This window comes from Pogonomyrmex barbatus, unplaced genomic scaffold (assembly GCF_055798465.1).
Source record: "Pogonomyrmex barbatus isolate J1 unplaced genomic scaffold, ASM5579846v1 scaffold8, whole genome shotgun sequence".
Lineage (NCBI taxonomy): Eukaryota > Metazoa > Arthropoda > Insecta > Hymenoptera > Formicidae > Pogonomyrmex > Pogonomyrmex barbatus.
The window spans coordinates 5886284-5908685 of NW_028297182.1; the positions used below are offsets into that span (position 1 = coordinate 5886284).

Here is a 22402-nt window from a genome sequence, read left to right on the forward strand (position 1 = left end):
ATCTCTTGTTTTTGATTTTTTTTATTTATATGAATGTGAAATGATCTTACCTTTCTTTCTTTAACCTTGGCAATGGCATTTTTCAGTAATATTCTTGCTTTTCTGTATCTTGCTTCTCGGTCTTCTAGTGATTTTTCCTTGGTGCTATCTCCACATGCCTTTTCTCTTTTCTTTTGCTTGCGTAACATTCTTTTCCGTGAATTGCCTAGCGCTAACAGACGTCGAATTCTTTTTTGTACACTCAACTTAGGAAATGGGAATGACTTTTTTACAAAACCGCCACCTATATTGCAATATCTGTAAGAATAATTTAATCTGATAAGATCTTAAAATATAAGAAAATAACGCTAATAATTTAACAAATTATTATCTTAATATATTAAATATTAGTATAAAAAACAGTTCAATGAATAAACAAACACAAAAAATAATGTACCTGTTTCTTAAAGATTCTATTGATGGACTGGATTCCGTTAATAGAGGTGGACTTGGACACGAACTTTGTTCTGCTTCTGAATTTTGATAAAGTGTACCTCGCATTACTAGATGTGTAGGACTTACAGGAATTTCTATATCTTCAGCCGTCTTTTGCTTCAATGCAATCAATTGTTTTGTACTTTCTGGTAAACTCACCGGACTGAAATAATTAAAATTTATATATTATACAAGATGATCCGAAATAACCCATATATCCTTCAAGATGACTTTTTCTGAGACGACTTTTCCTTTGGCTCAGAATACGATTAGAAATATGTCCCTTGAAGGATATATGTATTATTTTGAATCACTCTGTATAAACATTAATACATGTGTCCTAAAAATTAATATGTTTTTTATATATATGATATGTACATTGTACTGACCCTGTTGGTGGAGGAAGATATTGCAGTCTTTTATTAGCAGCCCAACATCTACGTAACACAGAGTCATCTATTTCACCGGACGCAGGAAGATTGACAAATGGAGAAGGTGGTGGCAGTCTGACACGGAGGCCCCATATTGTAGTACGCTTCTTTATCTCTTTACCACATTTGAACCTGCTTCTATTGTTTGTCAAGACTGCTAATATTGATTGTCTGCGTACTTCAGCAGTGACATCTTTGATCTAAATATAAATACAATATTATTATAAACATTATCAAATATGATTTTAAAATATTATAAGTATTATAAATTAAAGTAATTTCTTTTATATAATGCATTCTAAATGCTGAAGGTTCTTACTCTTGGTGGAAGCTGTAGGGTCAACCAGTTGTCATTTGCATAAGGTATAATAACAGTGTCCAAATCGTAATATTTTTTAGCATTATAAACAGTCAGATTGTACAACATCAGGTGCACCAGATCTACCCACTTCATTTCTAAACGCCGAACAAATTCTTTTCCATGATTGCACATTGAACAAACAAATACATAAAATCTGAAACAATTATTAACGATTTAACTATACCAAATTGCATAAAGAGATATTTATATCCGAATTGAATTCAATCAAATTTTTACCATTTTCATAATTGTACTTACCTATCTCCACTGTACAAAGGATAAGTCAAGCACCTGATGCACTTTTCATGAAACCATTGCTTACAACGACCGCATTGTAACATCTGTGCATACCATTCACCATTAAGTCCACAATAACAATAAATTTGTTCAGCGTTTACTCTGTGATGTGCATCCCAATTTAGCATATCAGGCTGAAATTATATGTTATAATAAATAATACGTGTTAAATATAATAAAAGCATCATATGTAGAGATTTACTTTTATATATTCAAAATACATTTAGACATTATCTTTTAAATGTACAGAAGAATTATATATAAACTATTTGATTAAAAATATAAATCCTTACATCATATGGCAATTTTGTCATATCATCTGGTGGTGGTTGAGGTTGGTCCCTACCGCTGCAAACTTTCCTGATGCTTGCTTTCACCATAGAATTTTTTGGTTCGCAAGATTCACGTGTACGTGGCTGGCTGTCTATGCATCTTTTACATATCCAGTGAATATCTTTACCTGGCTCCGATTTTGGTATTTCAGGCTGCAGATATATATCATTCATTTATTAAATCATATTTCCATTAGCTTTTAATTAATAATTCAACTAATTTCTGTAATTTCAATCATTGAAGAGGTTTGTATTTACCTGATGACACATCTGGTGATAGCCACGGCCACATTTGTCGCAGACAATAATGTCATTGTCAGTCTTAGGCTGAGATTTTTTGCAAAGAACACACATAACATCCGAGTCTGGCATAGCCAATTTGGTCAGCTCTTTAAACGACGACCAGGAAGATGTGTTGTCCAGAAATTTGACAAGACATCTCTCCCTTGCCAAGTCCACCTATATGCAAAAATCACTTTAATATCATCATCTATTTCAAGCACCACTAAAAAGGAGCTCAGATCTAATTCATACCTCGACAACTGTACCAAGGTAATATTTGCCATCTCTATGTTGAAGAACATCATCTCCATGGGAAAAGCCAACCCGCTGTTCCCTTGTGGTACTATCGGGCGCTGCTAAACTTTCCTCAGGTTCTGACATTTTCTACCCTGTTTCTAAATCACAAATACAACTATAATAGAAACCGACCAAACTAACCAAACATATCTTAACAGAACTGTTGTTGAATTTTTTGTCATTCATCTGTCTTCTTTTTTTTTTTCAACACGACGAAAAAAAGAAGAAAGATGAATCAAGTAAAAAGTTCAGTTAGAAAGAACAAACTTCATTAAAAATTGAGTCACAAGTATAGCACATGGAAACTCAGATATGTCTTACAAATAATTTTTTACATGTAACATTAACCTCTATCTGTTATGGAGTAAAAACTTTGAATAACGTAAATATATAAGATAAATATATAAGGGAGTATATAAAAGATTATTGTTAAATGTAACTCTCATAATTTAATTTCTCTTTCAAATTTTTTGCACACCATTAATTAATTACACCATGCGATAGAACGAGAAGTTAGAGAATTTGCAATCTTTCTTTACATATGATAGAAAAAGGGACAGAGAACCAAGATATTCTTGGTTAGTAACTTGTTATTACACGCTAAATCATTTAACTACAATTTTACATATACAATGTTGCTAAAATCGTACGTAAATAGACAGATTATCGTGAACGTTCGCATAAACCTACGACGGAAAGTTTTTGAAGGTAATTAACAGCGATTCGATCCAGGATATCAGTAACGACGTTCAGGCTCAGGTAGCGTCCGAGCCGACCGAGAAGTCTCGCGTCGCCGTCCGAAAGTGCGAGAAAAATCGCAATTCGCCATACCGTACCGTCCGTCGCCACCTGCGACGAGAGTACACGTTACACAATTCGACGCATGGGAACGCGGTCGCGCGACCATATGATCGGCATCTCATTAAAAGAAAAAAAAAAAAAAAAAAAAAAACAGTTCGGCGCATTCACTCTCGTCGCCGAAGGAGAGAGCGCCGCGATGCTGCACGGAGTCATTGGCGCGATGGGTGCAACGTTTACGGGTGCGTCGCGCCAGCGGGGAATCGCGTTCGGCGGTAAGTCGCGTACACGCCGTGTCGCACCGCGTTCTTCGCTCCTCGACGCGCGAACCGTGCTTCTCCACGCGAGCGATCCCCGCGTCAGTCCCCGATCAATCAACGACGGACGAGGACAGCGCGGGCACGGATGGAAACAAGAGGAACGAAAGGAAAAGAAGGAGAGAGGAAGCGAGAAAGAAAAAGAAAGAGAAGCGTAGAGATCGTCAACCCCCGAGGCTGCTCCGGCTTCCATCGCCGGGGACGATGCCCGCGGAGGCTCGTGGGTGACGGGCCGCGCGCGTCCTGGACGCCGCGGCGTCGTAAATAAACTCGTACTCGACCCGGTGCCGCGCGGCTCTAAGTCGAGTCGAGTCGAGTCGAGTCGAGTCGAGTCAAGTCGAGTTGAGTCGAGTCGGGTCGGGTGGTATCGTGTCGGATCCGGTGTCCGAGCCGCTCGTCGTACCTCAGCGTACCTCGGCCGTGGAATCACGCGCTGCTACGTGTGGACCTCATCTTCCAGCTCTGCTCGGACAACGTCTAACGACAACAACCATGGGGGGGCCCCGCCACGGTCGGCTCTCGCTCTCGCTCGCTCGCTCGCTCCCTCGGCGCACTCGCGGCGGCGGCGGCGACGACGGCGGCAAAAGCCTGGCTCCGCTGCCTCCGTATTGCGCTGCCGCGCCGAACACGACGACGCACCCACGGCACCCACGTAGGCCAGCTGTACGATCACTACACGCCCTCAGTTATCGGCATCACCGCGGCGAACTCGGCGCACGTTCATTGTGTCCCATGGAAATTCGAACGAGCACCGTCCGCCATGTTCGGGGAAACACTTGCTGGGCCACTACGCGGATCAAACGCGCCACCGCGAGACGACACTGCGAAGCGCATAGGGACGTAGCGAGCTGATGCCCTTCAGAGGGTAGCAGAGGGCCGAAGTTCTTCGTCTTTCGCCTGTTTTTACTTCGTATTTCAACAGAACGATCGGTTTTTATGCACGCACCTCTAAATTCTATTAGTCGAAATATATTTGTTGTTATAATATGAACAATATATATATATATGTTTTTTTGATTATATATATATATATATATATATATATATATATATTTATAATGATACATTGTTATGTACATATTGTATACTGTATCAAATGTTGTTTCTATTTTACTATGTGCAATGCTTCGAAATATCAATAAAATATCGGTTACTCTCATCATTTTAAAACAACATTCGTGTACTGAATTTTAATTACTACTGAAATTTAATATATTATGCTTTCAAATTTTTAATACATCTTAAAAATATGTTTGAAATGTTAATTATTTTAGAAAAAGTAATTTCAAAATTTATGTATAATTTTGATTTGACACATCTTTTTAAGAACACATATCAAATAGATTTCTGTATTGAAAAGAATTATAGTACATAAAAGAGAATATTTTCTGTAACTCGATAATATGTTATTCTATTTTAAAAATTGATTAGTTCAAAATTTCGTAAAATAATAAGCATTAAAAAATGCTACTTATCATAATATTTGTCCTTTCAAAACGAACAACTTTTCTTTTTAATATTTTTTCATATCATTAAAAACAACAGAGATATTCTAAATAATCGATTGACAGAAAACACCTCGTACACGAATTACAACGTGATACGAGTAAAATTCATTGTAATTAATCAACAATACCTATCATCATCTCGCATTGGAAACAACATTGAGGAATTTGGAACGTGGCCCTCGATACAGAATGGCCGGAGATGATCATCATTTGGGCCTCCTGTTGCGGTACAGACATAATATAAACAATCGATATTTCGGACATTTAAACATCTAAAATAGCATGATAAATACGAACGATTGAAATTATTATTTAAGAAACGATCATTCTCGCTAACTGCCTCACCTTTGCGTAGTGAGAACATCTCAAATGTTAGAGCAGTGGCAATGCGTCTTCCATAACAATGCACTTTTATCCATATCACAGAATTGCAAAATTGCTCGATGCAGCTTTCCTCGATGGCCTTTTCGTTCATTGTAATGACTGTAGTAATGACGGATCGGCAGACATCGATCGAAATGCGCTTTCGATTTGAAAATCTTAAATATGTCCACGTGTTTCGTTTGTTTCATACCCGAATTCTGAATTTATCGGATTTACAAATTTCGTAAAGTGTAAATTCTATAAATTCCGATGACAAAACAGAGAGAAATATAACAGAACCTGCTAGTAGAATGTTTATAATAAATAAAATTGTGTTATTTAGAAATGCTCCCCTCTTAAAGATAAGTTTTAAAATGATAGATTCTACTTAGTTTCGGTTGGCAATCTGCTGTCAGATTAATATCCATTTCTATCAATGTAGATTAACTTTCATCTCCATTTAATTTATTTTTTTTTTATAATTCTTAAAACTGGAAGAAAAATTTATAAAAATAGATACCTTCATGATTTTTTTTCTCGTAAACTCTGATAGAAAGAAATAAAATTACATCATTTCTGTAAATCAAGAAATTTACACATACAAACAAATTACGTAATAATTTAAAAAATGCTCGGAACGCATGTTTTTATAAATATGATAAGTGTAAATTTGGCAACTGATTATATATATATATATATATATATAATTCACATTAATTTTAAAAATGAAGTTAAAAACACAAAATTTTCGATCTAAACTTTATTATCAAAAAGAATTTGGATAAACAGATTGCATGGGATTTATTGCATATTTTCTTGCATTTTAGCATTTTAATATAGTTAATTTTAGAAAGTTAAATCTTAAAAGTTACTTCTTGCTCAATAAATGGCTCAATGAATTGCTCAAACTAATTCTGATAAAAGCAAAATTTCATAAAACAAAACTTCGATAAATACGTACAATACTTGTTGTGAATATTTGATCGAACTATGTAGTATATAATATGTATATATAAGGTGTATATAATGTGTATATATAAGGGTGATGAAATGTATAGGATATCTCAAAGTTTTGATGAAGTTCTGCCAATGTGTCTTATCGTCGTCTTAATGAGAATTCTTCATAAGGCTGTCCTTTAATATTGCAAAACAGCAAAGGCATCCTTAAGGCTGTTAATCCTGAGATAAATATAAATTACATATAAATTACAGACGAATCTAACTTGTCATTAAAATAAGTTTGACGTCTGTGAATCTAAAAAATGCAAGACACAAGTTTTATAAACATTTTATTAGTACATCTTAAAAAGAAAAATGATGTGTATGTAATTACGGCATTAAAATTAAAGTAGAGTTGGTATATAGTTAATTTTTTTAACTAAAGTTCTTGTGTGATCATTTAAATTTTGAAAAATAGAAAAATCGGGTGAATAGATATAAAAAAACTCAAAACAATTAATTAAAAAAATAAATTATAAGAAAGTTTAAAAATGATTCTAATCTTTGATTTGAAATAAATAATTATGAAAATGTTGATTATAACGCAGAATTTCACTGAAAAATGTTTTTTACTCCAGGTAATTTATAATTTCGAAAATTCTTATGACCATCAGTGATTTATAATTTCGAAAATTCTTATGACCATTTAGTCGAAGGTTAATGCGCGATTGACCGTAGCAAAGTTCAATGATCTTATTATTCTCACAACCGTGCGAATGCAACGTTTGTATCTCTATAAAAAAGAGTTATATAATTATTAACAATAAACATTCGTCAGATCGTGCGGTTTAATGTGCATCGGACGAGAATATCATATCATAAAAAAATCAATTTTTAAAAATATTTTTTCTCATGTATCTTGTTATTCGATGTAAATTACAAAACACGAGCGTGTATTTTTAAGTTATTCAAAGAGGAAAACAGGATATGTGGAACTTGTTTTGTTTATCAGCGTGTTGTTTTGATTTCATTTCTAGTCTTATTTCAAAATCCATTAAATTTTTTATAAATTTTCAATAAAAATAATCAAAATTCGGACATGCATATTTTTTCAATTTAAAATGTTTCCAAATTATTTTGAAAAATAAATTAAAATAAAAAATGGATCTTAATTGATTGGTACAGTATAAAAAATGCAATTTTTTCTCAGAATTTTTTCTCAGAGATATTTCAATATCTCTGAAAACGAGTATTTATTGTTTTGCCAAAATAGTTATTATTTTCGCAAGATGTAATTTTTATATTACCGATCTTAAGGTTAGCGATTAAATTTTAACCTCGTAAAAAACAAGCTTTTTTATTTAAGGTGAAAAATATTTTGACATACAATATGTACAGTCTAATACATTGAATGCCACAGATAGTGGCGTATCATTGTGTGATCGTTATCATTGTGATAAATAAACGTTTATACAAAGTACATTAAATAAGGAGCAAAATATCTTTTTTTAGATATTTGCATATTAGAATATTTTAAAGCGTATATTTGTGCATTTGTGCAGATATTCAGACAATGCAAACATTAAAATAAAATCTCAATAAATTAATAGAATAATTATTTAGTTATATTATTTTCTTGAATTAATAATCAAATATTAATGATTTATCGCTTTGGTCATTAACATTTATGAAAAAAGAAAAATTAATACATATTTCTATATCATGATTATTTACAAATAATGCAGATATAAATGCTGTAGATATTATTTATCTCAAAAAAATGTTGATTTATATACTAGAAAGAAAAAATATTCAAATTGTAGAATCTTATAAATCTTAACATTGTATAAATTTAAAAATATTCCCAATCTTGTAAATGTCTCTAGCTTTGTTTATTCTTAAATTGACGACATAAAAATAGTTCGATAGCTTCAAATAACGAAATCCTTTTCTCTTTCTTCACTGCCCAACATACTAGGAATCTTTTAATTCAATATAGAACAATCTTATCAAACAATATATAGACAATCTTATCAAACAGTTCTATATGTATAATACAAATTTATTATTTCTTGACGTAACGAAATCATTTCCTTAGAACATCTTTTTCTTGACCGCCGTGTAACGTTCCATGTAGTTAGAATAACCATCCAGATTTGCGAATTGCTTCATCTCAAAGAGATTTCCTTCGAGCGCGAGCACCGAGACCTTGGAGCACTTGAGGAGACTCATGGGTATCGCGCTCAGCTGTAAGCAGTTTTCCTCCAGTCGCAGGGTCTTTAATCGCGGGCACTTGGCCAGTTTTTCGGAGATAATGGCAATCTGATTCTGATTCAGATTAAGCTCAGTCACGCGGAGACTGGAGACGCCGTCCGGCACGGTGGTGAGTCGATTCTTGGATAGATCCAGAACGTCCAGGTGCTTGAGGTCGCAGAACGCCAGTGGGAACTCGATGATTTGATTGTCGGACAAGTTGACCTGCTTCAGATTTTTGAGATTCTCCAGCGACAACGGGATCGAGCTAATTTGATTCGCGGAGCAATTTAGAACCTCGAGCTTCTCGAGACTGCCTAAGACGTCGGGTAGGGCGGTCAACCGGTTGTAGCTCAGATTCAGTTGCTTCAACAGCGCGAAGCTGCCAATTTCGTTCGGCACCGTCGTGAATTTGTTTTCGGATAAGTCCAGGGTGCGCAGCGACGGCGCTAAGGCACGGAGTTTCTGCGGGAATTCGTCCAGCTTGCAACGCGACAAATTCAGGATGCCGGTCTTCTTCGCGGTCTCGTAATGCTGCTTCAGGCCGGAGTTACCCATGTCGCGTCAGCGTTTCGGTATTCTTGCAGGTGATAATCGCCCCGATCTCTTTCTCCTATCTATGAGCGAAGGAAATTAATCTATCGTACCGAGTTATCGCGATGAATATCGAAGTGCCGCCTTTCGAAGCGACGATAATCGCAGTGCGTTTTCTGCCATCCGCGAGCGGCAACCTTTATCTCAAACTCAAGCAAAAATCACGTTCAGATCAAGTTTCAAAGTATGTCGGGTTTTTTTACCTCATACTTTTGTTCCTCGTTGATACAATCACAAGCGATATCTATACAATCATTTGTAGAGAACGAGGAAGAGTCCACCGATAGGGATACCCGCATAATAGTTCAAAGTATTTCACGCGTCGCGCGCCAGTGAGAACGCGCGCTCCGGATTAATTCGCCGGGATTAATTCGCCACGCGGACTGTACCAGCCGCCCGCGCGGCAACTTTTGCGCGACGCTGTATCGCGCTGGGCCGGCGCGCGCGCTCGCTGGCTGGTGTTCACTCCGCCAACGAGATTTCCGTAGCGCGGAATCGCCGTCGAAAACTGTATCGCACGGGACGCACGTTCCTACGTCTCGTACTCGCGCCTCGGCCGCGAACACGCGGACACTCGTGCGAGTTGCAGGGTGACAAGTCCGGTCCGCCGTTCGAACACGTCGAACACGTTATCGCACGCTACGCGGAGTACAGGAGTGAAATGTCACGCGATTGACAGCACACGTCCGCCATAACCAGCGGATCCTCCCGGATGCTTCGCATCCGCGCCGCCAGATGGCGGGTCGCCCGCGCGCGCTCGCCTGCCCGAAAAATGGCCGACAAAGCAAGATGTAGCGGTGCGCGTCGGGTTTACAACAGACTGAAAACGCCGCGGCAGCTCCCAGTGCGTAGTACACGATGCGGCGGTGCGCGGAAGTGGTGAGATAGTGCGATTGACATCACCGGCGGACGACGTACCGGATAACGATGGCCTCCACGCCGAAGGCGGAGAAGCACGCAGGTGAGATAACCGCTACCCGTTGGATGTGATTGACTGAGAGCGAGGGTGCGCGCGCGAGAAAGAGCGAAAGAGATGGAGAGAAGGAGAGGGCGCGTACGCGAAAAGCGTGCGAGACCGCGCGACGTTCCTTCTCCCGGAAGGGCTCCGGATCCTTTCTGAGAAGAGCGGACCTGTCGCGTCGCGCGACCACAACCGGCACCGATCGATGCCGATCTCGCTGTTTCATCGGCATCGCCGGTATCTCGAATTCGGCCGAGTTATCGAAAGCGTATAATGTAGCAATTGGTGGCGTTAGCCCGGCTATCGGACGCTACCGGATGCGAAATGTCAAAAGCATATGTGCACCGCATGCCCACCGTGCACGCCCGATTTTTCTCCTGTTTCTTGAAAAATGACATCCCCGGGGAACACCGTCGACATCTTATAGCCGCTTTTTCTCTGAAAATTCCAATCATAACGATAGAAAAAAAGAAAAAAAAAAAGAAAAGAAAAATCGCTGATTTGCTGTCTCTCGACCATTTTTCGTTAGAGAAAACTAAGAAGAGGATGCGAGCAATTTTGATTTATTGGATCTTGGTGATCTGATTGGAGAAGATCAGATCTTGTAATTTTTGTTCCCTCTCAATTAGTCATAGCTCCAGCCATAGTTGAGACTATATTGACAGTTTGGGTCAATCCATTCCAAGTTAACGTTGTTTTCTATAATAAGAGGAAAAAGATAATATTTAATTAGAAACGGATTACAATTAATTCTAAATTATTCAGCGATAAATTACATCGGTAATCATAAACGAACGATTGCATTCGTGGAAAACGCAATTAAATTTCGCAACAACATCCGATCTCGAATATGATACTTGAAGTATTTACGCAAGTAAGTAGTTTCCACTTTTTGTAAGAACTCTGTTTTTCTAAGAAGCGTGATCCAGCTGTTTTCACAAGCTGGCGAGTACGCTACCTCTTATTTGCATAGTTGGAAGTACGAAAAGTGTTGGAACATTGCCGAAAGGGCCGACCTTAGAAGGTATTCAAATAAAAATCTGGTTAATACGACACACGATAAAACTGACTACATTCCAAAAAATGATAAAATTCTTTACTTAATTTTTTTACTTGTTGTCTTAAGTATATAATTATTTAATAATTAATCTCGTTATAACTTGAAAAGCGATGTGTGTCACGTGGATTTCACTTGACGGAGGAGAGAATTAAAATAAAATGATAGATTGGAGGTTAAATGACGATTTAAATGTCTCGGGGGGGGGGGGGGGGGCAATAAAAATTGGTTTCGAGGCCGTTTTCTCTTTCTCTCGTGGAGCACTTTCAGGATCGCATCGGCGGTAATAGTCCGAGTGGAGGGTGTCAATAAACGCACTCGTTCGGACGAGATCTCGAATCGTGATTTGAACAGCTGGTCGTGTCACGAGCCTTCCGTCCCACAATTCGCTCCTTCCGAACAAAGACCTATCCCACCCTGCTCCTGTCCCTGGCCCGACCGAGAAACGACTGTATTTTTCGTGGCGATTACGAATTCTCTCTCCCTCCGCCCTTGTCCTCTTTCCCGTGTTCGGACCCCGCGAACACGCCCCTTTCCGTGCATTTCTCGTTTTGTGTCGTTCCTTTCTTTTGCCTTCACGCACACTCGCGGCACCAAAGTGTTTTCCAAAGTGTTGCGATTCTTCGCTCCGTCCGTAAGACCGGAGTTTAAATTCTCAAAAAGGCAACGCCAACAATTGCAATTGTTCGGATATCATTAGGAAAAAAGATGGAGAGATGATGCTCGATTTTTATTTTTTATTTGTCATTTCTCTATTAACAAAATATCAAAGTAATTGATAACATAAGAAGAGAAAAGCCATTGAGAAAAGCCATTCACAAATGAAGAGGAATAATTTTAATTTTATGCCATTTAGTAATTAAATTTTTTAATTCATCGAGTGGCAATTTTTTACAAAAAATAAAAATATCTAATTTAGGATTTTAAGATATCTGTATAGATATTTCAAATTTCAGTTTGAACATGTCATGTCGATATGTGAGTGTAAAGGTTTAATCTCTCTGTTGAATATCACATCTGACGTATACGTGCCATATACGTGCTATTATAAAAATTGCGCATCATACTCTTATTTTAGATTCGTTGTCAATATTATCGATACTTCAGGGCTTACGAGATATTTCATTCCTCTATCTTTAAACTTTCTCGTTACATATCCATTATGTCATCTGTAATGCTGAAAGGAAAATATTGGAAAAACATTAATTTTCCATATTGCATGCAAGTACGTGCGTCGCATACGAAATCTTGAAATTTCTACTAGAATCAGGTAAACGTCGAATCTATTGGACGATTTGATTTTGATAATGCACGGTGTAACAGGTGTAGCTTATCAGAGCTGATACATTCGACCTCGAAGGGACATGTGACATGTGGGAAAGATACTTGAGTAAGGGCAGTTTGATCAATTTATCGAGTAAAATTAACGACAATTAACTTTATATGTCATTTACTCCACGTAATTGCGTTTAATTCGAGTTGATCCGCTGGCAGCTGCAATCGTAACGCGTTTGTCGGTTCGGATGTCGCTTTTTAAAAGTAATTCCATTCGTTATCCTCTGTATTTCCTCTCTTACATGAATTAATTTGCGTTCAATCACTCCGAGCAACTTGCGAGAATATTATTTTCGTTTTTCAAGTTTCAGTTATTTTTACAACGCGTATAAAGGCAAATTTTATTAAATATTCGATGGGGAAAAAAATCCAATATTTTTATCACTCGCGAGTGCAGTGATTGTCCAGCATATTTTTCACTCAAAGCTCCATTTTGACAATAATCTCTTTCACTTTTTCCTCTCTCTCTCTCTCTCTCTCTCTCTCTCTCTTTTAAAATAAAAATATTACATTACATTGTGATTTTATCGGCCGGTGCCGCGAGCAAAATCGATGATAAATCCGCCGCATCGCCGCGAAACGTTAGTTTCGCCTCTGAATGGCGGACTCATTAAATTTCCAACTGGCAGAGGGTTGGTCTCTTAGAATTGAAATAATTCTATAATGGCAAGCGTACGGCGTTGTGCGAGAAACGTATGACAACGTGGCGCGATATCATTGAATGCGCCTGGCAATGCCTCGTCTCGGAGTTTCGAGATTCGAGTTAATCTTACGAGAGAGGCGAAGTAATGAGAGAGCGAGATCGGGATCTCGCCGTATCCTCGGCATCTCCTCGGAGATCCTTCGTCTCTATTTCGTCGCCATTGTGTCCATTATGGCCCTTGTACGAGACTGCTTTAGTCACATTGCCGTCTAATCCGTAGACGACTTCTCTCTTCGTTATTGCGACTGCGGAGAGCTCCCGTTAATATCCGTCGCTAAAAGCCTTCGTGTGCCTTCGCCAGAGAGAAAAAAATTTTCCGAAATTTTCTCCCGCGTGTCCCGCTTCCAGATGAAAGACGGTCTTGCCTGTCGTAATCGTCTCTTTACGTGTGATGAAAATTGCGGCGATGACTCGGCATGTCTTTATAATTGTTCGTGAGACAAACGTAAAGATTGCAAAACGTACGTGAACGATTATAATTGCACGGCTGTGAGTACGGTAATGAATAATTTGTAAGCATTCGTGAAAAATTGGCAATTGGATGTTTGACGAATTGTTTACGCGAGTTATAAAATATTCAACGAGCTTTTTAATTGGAAAATAAATATTGATTTGTGAAGTAATTAACATTTACAGAACTGGTTTTAGATCTCACGCGAGTATTTGTATACAGAAATAAAGAGTGATGTGAACAGAAATAATTAGCGGCTGTTGCTATATATTTTATTCTAATATGACATTTTGTGGACGTTTCAATTATCGTTGCGAGAAAGATACACAACACCGTCTACAGTATACATACAAAGAAATGTTTTCGAATGTTCAAATGGTACAGCAGAGATAATTAGTAAGAGGTAATTAGCGTGGCATGCGGCGGAACATTCTCTCGTCGATGAACTCCATTACCGCAATTATTGCGCTCTATAAATTTTCATTAGTACGACACAATATCAAAAAAGTACAGAAGAAATTAAGATTAACGAAAACGTTTGTACGATCTTCCGCTTTTTCATAATCAATGACAGATAATACTTAAAAGTTCGATATCAATTGCAATCCACTGTTGCGATACATTTTATGGTTTAAAAGATCTTCGATTTATTCTGAAAACGAAATTTCTTTTAGTACTTTTCACGATCAGAAGGATCCTTTCACGAAGGATATTATATAGATTCTGTTATATAAGATCTCTTATTTATAGGAAGCGATTTAAGAGCCACGACGGACAAGCGTTTATAAATATCGTGATCGTTCCTAAAAGAAAACGCTAATTGAATAATATGCATGCTAATCGCTTCTCGGTCTTTCATAAAAAGACTTTCGTGATCTCGATATGCTCTTGCGTTTTCTTTCCTTTCTAATAAATTTGACCGTTAAATCGTTTCTTCTGAAGACTTAACAGGATCACTTTTTACATATGATTATGCGCAAGTGAATGTTCCGTAAAGCATTGGTAATCGGCACAAACTCCACTGTAAATTTAACAGGTAACAATAAATCGGTATTTTATCGTGTAAACGATTATCGAAGGTGTTAGGAGGTGCGAGAAAATAGTTTCTCAAGGCGACTGTCACTTACGCTCGTTCTTTCGAATATTTCGATTTTATTCTTCGAACGACTATATTCCTATTTCGCGACTATTTCCTCTGCACGTACATACGTGCTTTAGCGCCTTTATTGGATTCGATCTGTCCACGCGAACTTTAGGAAACCGCAATCACGCGCAGCCAGCCTTCCGTTTCTCCGGCAGTCCGATCTGCCAATATCTATGCAAATCCGAGTGTTACAAGCCTCGTGTCAACCAGACCGATGATGCAGAGCCTGTGCCAGAAACACGCATTCGCTATGCCGACGGCGACGGTATACATTGCGGTAACTCAACGATTTATTAATATGCAACCGCGGTTAACGTCGCGACCGCAAGCGCCCAAAAAAAGAAAGAAGAAAAAGTGTTAAAATCGGTCCACGCACGTGTTACCGTTTATTCTGCTTGGAGTGCTTCGATTTTTTTTTTTTTTTTTTTTTTTTTTTTATCGATTTCGTTTTCCGTATATTTCGTCAAGATTTTAAAATGACTCGCATAGAGGAGAGGTGAGAAGTATCCGTTGTTAACTTGTTATAAAAATATATATATTTAGTTTTTATTTTGCTTTTCATGATATTTGTATTTTTTAATTTTGAATACATCTTAAATTTTGAATAAAAAGTATAAAGACAAATATGATATAGAAAAAAATTGCTTGATATGGATATCTAAAATATTTATATCTATTCTCTTTATATAAAATGAAAAAAAGCATCATATCGAATTTTTGCACCGTTTCACAGTGATTGACTAACTCTTTTTTACTGGCGATGGATTTATTGTTATTGAAATGAGTGCTTTGTTACTAAAGGAAAAGTATTGAGGAGAGATTAATCAAGAGTAACATCATGTAATGAAAACTATTGGAAAGTGCATGTAGCGTGAGTATTCTGAGTCACTTTTGTACAATTTGCGCAATTGGATATCTCGAGATCCATCGAGGCTACGAGGCGCGAGCTATTTCGCTGTCGTTTTCCTATGCGAGCCAATTCAACATGCAATAACGATGACAATATTGGTCTTAATGTCAACATGAGCGATACTTCTCGCATACTAATACAACGCAAATGCGATGGCAATGACAATCTCACGCGAGATCTCTACGGAGATTATGCAATAAATACAAATATCGAGCTCTTGCATGTTAAAGAAAATCGTAAGAGTACAATTTTCTGTGCTTGCTCGTTTGGAAATTTCAAGTAAAATACTACGCGATTATTACGTACGTGTATTTAAATCAACAATTTTCGAAAAGAAAAATATCAAGAATCGAAGAATCGAATAGAGCACCTTGACGTTCCAAGACGTGACCAAGGATTTTCATCAATCTTCCGTTAAACGTTCGCGGATTAATTCCCGCGAATAGTGAAAAGAATCGAGAGACGTCGCTGGCTGGCTTACGAAGGTCCGCAAATAAATCGTGTCTTCGCTGTCCGTTGCTCGTCGGCTCGGTCTCGTATCTCGAAATAAAGAGCGGAACGTAAGAGCCCGCCTCTGTATACGAGGTCTTTTGTCCCTCTCCTCCGTTTAACCCTCTCACCACCGTCACTCCCTCCCTCGTATGTCTTTTACTCGTTCCTCTCTCTCTCCCCCCCCCCCTCTTTCTCCCTCTCTTTGACCCGTTAAAATAGGCAAGGCTTCTTTCCCGAACCAAAGTCGCAGATATTACCGGCCAATCTTGCCAGTGGCCTATCCGCGAGAACGACAGTTCACTTCGGATTCGCGACGAAGTTGGTCCTAAGCCCGTGTGAACGTGGACTTAATCGCTAGATTAAGCTAGATTCGTCCGAGGCTTCAGAGCCTCTCTTTCGCGTAAACAGTCATTTCCGAGTTCCGCTAGGACGATTTACGTTTTCGAATTTTTCGATGAACTTGGTGCGTTGGTGTATTGTTATCTTTCTTTCTCTTCACATCGTCCTTCAGTTTAATTAATTAAACTTAATTATCACGACAATTCCGCAATGTAATTGAATGTGCATTTGTCTTTATATTCATTATCTCTCTTTCTTTTAATTTATTTATTTTTTTTTTTTTTTTATCAATATTGATTTCCTGGAGTGTCAATACAACGTCATAGTGACCGACAAGTATCGAGATACTGAATGAGACGATTATAAGATAAAGACTAGAGAGAATAATCGATCGTAGCTATTATTCCGTTTATTGATAATGTTAAAAATATGAATCCCACGACGACGCACGGAAATGCGGCAGTGCGTTTCTAGGACGTTGGCGAGCGTCGGAAGCGGATAAAAATCGCGCGGAGGAACGCGTCTCTTAACAGTGACGTGTAAAAGGGCATCGAAATGTCAATTCGCCACTCAGTGTTGCGTATGGTAATTGCGTGCAGATTAAGTGGGTGTTTTACCGCATGATGTTGCCAGGCATTTAAAAGCGACGCTTATGACACAGGCGACGACATTCTTTTCCGCGTGCTCTTTGCGGAATGCGCGGCGAGGCCGTGATCCGCCGGCGCGAGCTGATTAATTACTCGATTAAATGAGAGACAGTCGAATTACGGAATTACGCCGATTATATGGACGTAATACTCGCGCGGCTTAATCGCCCTCCTCGTTGTTGTTACCTCGTTGTTACCGTATAATTAATGTGTGTGACCCGAGCGAAATCGGAACAACGTAACTAATCCGCCTCTTAATTACTTTGCGCACAGCGCACGATTCGTAACTGTTCCGTGAAACTTTGAGAGCGGCGATGTTTTGTTTAACGTCCCAACTGTCAAACAGAAATATCAAACATTCTCGAAATTTCCCCGCGCGGCTGTTTTTACCTTTAGTAATTAATTGAACAGTATATCGAGACGTATTAATAATATGAACAGCAAGAAAAAAATTTGTGGAAAGGCCTCGAGTGTGTCGGCCAATTATTAATTATAGCTGATTAAGTATCGATATTAACACTACTATTTGTAAAAAAGTATCCTGTTGATTCCGCATGTCAAAGACGCGTGTGTGCGTAATACGACCGCGTGTCAATTCGTTCGAATCGCGCGAGATTTTTCTCGACTGTGCACAAAGCCGCAATTATTCAATACGAGATAGCAATTGCAGGATGCGCGCGATGATCTCAGAAAGATCGCGATATGTCGCGCGATGTGGAGCGAACGGGGCTCGTAGACGTTGCGTGTGGTTAAACGATCAAGGCGCGATCGGATCGGGAGGGATCGTTGCGTACGCATTCGGTGAATGCAAGTCGCGCGGATGAACAGCAAAGCCGGGAAGAGGCACGTATTGTGCTCGTGCAAGTTTACTCGCGCGTGGCGTGTGGCGTTAATTAATGCGCGAAACGTGGCGCTGTCCATCGCGCTTGTCCATCGTGCTTGTCCAAACGCATCTCTCCACGCCGAGATTAGGAGGAGTCGGATAAGAGAGATAAAGGGCGCACATCGCGATAAAATCTCCATACGCCGCGATAGAATTCCGAGATGAAACAATTCTGAATGGATATCCGTTGAAACAAAAGAGAAGGAACGCGTGTGCTGTTACACACTCGCAAAAATAAAACGAAACGCCTAGAGATCTTTTTTTCCGTGCGACAAACGTCGAATCGAGAAAAAATTTTTTTTTTTTTTACGATAGATAATTATAATTTTAGCTAGAAATTTAGTAATAACAAATGAAACATAAGGGGGGTGAAATATTTTCTGCGCGTGCAAATACGTTTTATCGTATATCTGCATAAAACGAGAATCGAATAAATTATTCAGTTTTGGCCGAGTCGAATTTCCTGGTAGAATTATTTTAGCAAATTATTTCCATCCGATTCCATCCAATAACGTGTTTTACATATTCGTATCGTGTTTATATCGTGAAATATGCTTGTACCGTTGTAAAGTTTTACGATTTCACGTCCACGACGGTGTCGGTGCCGGTATGTATTTCTCATATGCGACGTGTGATAAATTTTTACGTTATTGCGTTTGCCATTTATTTTCGGACGGTGAAGTCGTAGCGTGGCGCATCGCTCCTACCATTCGAAAATCGTCATCTGCGCGAGTGATAATTTTCAGACGGACGGTACACATAACGCAGATCGGCGTAAGCGTAAAGATAGCGGTCTCCGAAAATAACGATGCGACGATGTGACAGGAAACGTAACGCAACTAGGTCGCAAGTTCATCAGTGCTAATTATTGCTAATCGGGACATCCCGGGACGGCCGAGATATTTCCACGAGAATCTGCGTCTTGTCGCTTTCGCTTTTACAGATGATAAAGTCGTACATCGACATCGAACTTTAATTATCATTCGATCATCGATCGAAATTTATCAGCACGAAAATTTTAGAAAGAAGAAACTGACGCGTATTAAAATGAATTGAATTTGAGCTTGACCACGAGATTGAATTAATTTCATATATTTTTATATCATATATTTTTATATATAAGATATAAATATATTAAATAAATATTATTTTATAAAATAAAATATTTCATATATTTTTTCATTATTTTACACGTTGATATCCGCTTTATAACGACAAAAAAAATGACTAATATTTTTGGAGATTAAAATATAAAACTGACGGTTTGCAACGTTTTAAACGATCTAGTTTGACTACTTTTATCCGATAGTTTTGATCAGCCGCGCGTTACAAATAACTGATTAATAAAACATAAACAAATTTGCATAAAATATTCGTTATTTATGTCAGATCGAATTGTTTATGTATTTTATTCATAAAAATATGAATTTTTTTAAAAATAAAAGAAGAGCGCAGAAACTTTCGTAAGAGAAAATATTGTTTTTTAATTCGAGTTTTATTATCAGAATGGAAACTGTATATTTTGCTGATAAATTTCTCATGACTTTATAAGCTTTTATCTTACAAACGCTTCCGTGAACTTTATTTATTGCAGAATAAGTCATAACTGATTGATACATGCTATGATTATACATCAAGTATAAATTTAACGATTTCAAGTCAAACATTTAACAAAATAATAATAATAAGGAAAATCTAACATCGTCGTTTTCATGAATATTCGTGAAATATTCGTACTCGTAATTTTTTTAGCGCGCAACATCCCCGAGGGAATTTTAATATATCACCGAGCTTCAAGCCTAAAATTTAGCGTCAAAGCCTTTGCTTACCGTTGTTGAACATAATGTCTGGAGAAAATTCGATAATTTTATGAGACAACAAGTAGTCCAGAAGAACTGTATCTGGCCCTTGTGCTTACCGTACCGTGGCACGAGTTACACGACCGACCTCCTGGTACCGTATCGGATTATACACATCGTTCTGAAAGTAGTAAAAGCAATGTAGGACCTCGGTAGGTGGTCGAAAGGCAGAGATGAGGTCGGCTTTTCGCTCCAGTAATCGCAAATCGTTTGTTGTACAAGATGATACCTTAAGGAGGTTCGATATTCTTTTCTACCTGATATTCTTTCCGCGAATACGTGTCAACTCTTCGATTTTCTCACAAATATACGCCACGTATATCTAACGCAGATCATAAGCTATGGACAGGTTTCATAAATATTGATCAATGTCGATATGATTCTCAATATCTTGTTCTAAAGACGAAATTAGAAAACGATTTAGCAGAGACAGCGTTTAACCATTTTTATCCAATACGCGATTCCGATATTCAATTTAATAGCTTTTTGACGTTCCTTATATTACATATTTTATATAAAGTCTAGATATATATATATAGTACTTTTTTTATAAAGACATTATATAAAGAAATAATGAGGGAAATGATTCTTGAAACATCGCGAATTATGACATTATGTTTTTCAATATATCTATTAAATATTACATTCTTCAAGTGTACGCTACTTCATTGTCTCGATCTCTCGGTAACAAACAAATAAATGTTAAAAAATATTTAAAAAATATTATATGCACATCACGATTTATTATACACAGAACACCTCGGCATTTTGTAAAAGTAAGAAACATACGTACATACCGGGATGGGTCCGGAATTCATCTGAAGTTGTAGAAAGTTGTCACGTCTCGTTACCGTCGTTGTTAAGTCAGCATAAACTTTGCTTGGAGAAATTTTGAGCGCTATCATGCTACATGAGACTTCGAGGAACGGAGCTATTGCTGGTGTTTGTCGCGACAGCCATTTAATGGCGTCACGATAAGTTTACGTCTGACATATATCGCGGGAGCGACGCGGAAGTGCTAGACGTAGAAATCGTGACGGAACATCCGACGCGTTAAAATAGACACCCTAGAAACTGACGCCTTAGTGTAGTCACTATCTGTATCTGTGGCACACAGTACCCGAGGTCGTGATGCCATGTATCGCCGCACGTGTATATTTAGGTCTCCTGTCATCGGGGTTTCAACCCCGATGATCTATGAGATCTCAAGATCTCCTCATTCCGGCGGCTTTGCACTCAATCAGGAGGACATCAAGGCTGCGAGAAACGTCGGTGAAGGTGTTGGTAGTAGATTTAACAGATGTCTCTTTTAAAACTGAATTTGGATTAGGCAAAAGGAGCGCGAACAAACGCGAATAAACAATTTGACCTCAAAGAGACCGGCTACGAACCGGCCCTATGAAACAAGTTATTCATTCGCTTGTTTAATCTGGATCCTCGACTTGGATATTCGTATTTATGAAAAGCGCTGTTAATTTATCTCTCTGAGGTTGGCCACAATTCTGTTAAAATTTGTAAAAAATAAACAGAGCTCTAGTAGCTCCCTTCCACCCTCTTTTCTTCATAGAGAGTTCTGCCGGTTATCCTCAACAAAATATAAAAATCGGAAACAAAAAAGTTATGACTTTGATATTTCAGAATTATAAAGTCTTTTTATTTCTTTATCTCTTTTATTTCTTTATTCTTTATGTTTTAGCTGCTTTAATCGACAGAACTCTTTTTAAACTCAATCGAGAACTCTAGAATCCTTCAAAGTATAACCGGAATTCTGTTTACCTTTTTTAAATTTTAAAAAAAGGGAAGCCAATTTTATATATTTTGTTCATTTTTTAAATTGTCATATTTTTTTAATTAGTATACTAAATTTTTATTGTTTTTTATTTTTAATTATTTTCGATAATACGATGTCTCGACATTATCGTTTGATTGAAAGACACGTGGACGATAGATCGCGCAATACATGTCAGGTCATGTGTGTAGATACATCCAAATATGAATCTTTTGGGGATAGTAAAACAAATTACCCATCCGCGAGTCGATTATCCGTTTCTGATAGAAACCGCTTGTCGCGAGTGATATTTTTATGGGGCGATATTGACCACGGTTCAGTGCATTTAGAATCACCCAAGCTTGTGATTCTCGATATTGTCTATCGATAACCGCAGTCTTGCTGTCATTTGATACAGTCCGTATATTTGTAAAAAAATCGGGTTTTTCGTTTTCTCGTCTCGAGAGTTTAATTAAACCGTTTCTCTTTGGAACACAAAGAAAAAGTACCGATAGCGGATTGAAAAGTTATTACATGACCATGGTCTTTTTGTTAGCGTGGAAATTATTTTTCTAGAAAATTGCAAAAATTGTAAGTGTTAATTTTT

General features: G+C 37.9%; 3 protein-coding genes across 11 annotated transcripts in view; 1 reads left to right on the top strand and 2 right to left on the bottom strand.

The window, feature by feature from the left end:
• Pcl (polycomb protein Pcl) overlaps positions 1-4388 on the bottom strand; it is a 15259-nt gene extending 10871 nt beyond the window's left edge. The window contains exons 1-9 of the mRNA XM_011632259.3: positions 3993-4388; positions 2430-2572; positions 2154-2354; positions 1857-2048; positions 1525-1697; positions 1225-1420; positions 864-1105; positions 437-637; positions 51-297 (exon numbers count right to left, since the gene is read on the bottom strand). Coding sequence (XP_011630561.1) covers positions 51-297; positions 437-637; positions 864-1105; positions 1225-1420; positions 1525-1697; positions 1857-2048; positions 2154-2354; positions 2430-2558 — 1581 coding nt within the window. The 5' untranslated portion in view covers positions 2559-2572; positions 3993-4388. The remainder of the gene's footprint in view (positions 1-50; positions 298-436; positions 638-863; positions 1106-1224; positions 1421-1524; positions 1698-1856; positions 2049-2153; positions 2355-2429; positions 2573-3992) is intronic.
• A 3352-nt stretch (positions 4389-7740) lies between these two features.
• LOC105422755 (leucine-rich repeat-containing protein 57) lies at positions 7741-9590 on the bottom strand. The gene is made up of 2 exons (XM_011632258.3): positions 9450-9590; positions 7741-9269 (listed from the first exon to the last, which is right to left on the bottom strand). Exon 2 carries the CDS (start codon positions 9208-9210, stop codon positions 8494-8496), a length of 717 nt encoding a protein of 238 aa, XP_011630560.1. The 5' UTR covers positions 9211-9269; positions 9450-9590; the 3' UTR covers positions 7741-8493.
• A 475-nt stretch (positions 9591-10065) lies between these two features.
• Positions 10066-22402, top strand: part of C3G (C3G guanyl-nucleotide exchange factor) — a 70607-nt gene continuing 58270 nt past the window's right edge. For 3 of the 9 annotated variants that reach the window (XM_089084077.1, XM_089084083.1, XM_089084082.1), the window contains exon 1: positions 19824-22386. Coding sequence is in view for 1 of the 9 variants with exons in the window: in XM_011632255.3 (XP_011630557.1) it covers positions 10174-10207 (34 nt within the window). In the remaining 8 variants the exon portion in view is untranslated. Of the gene's footprint in view, positions 10208-16588; positions 16851-19821; positions 22387-22402 lie in introns of those variants that run through there. The other 6 variants (XM_011632255.3, XM_089084078.1, XM_089084079.1 and 3 more) reach the window with 6 other exon arrangements.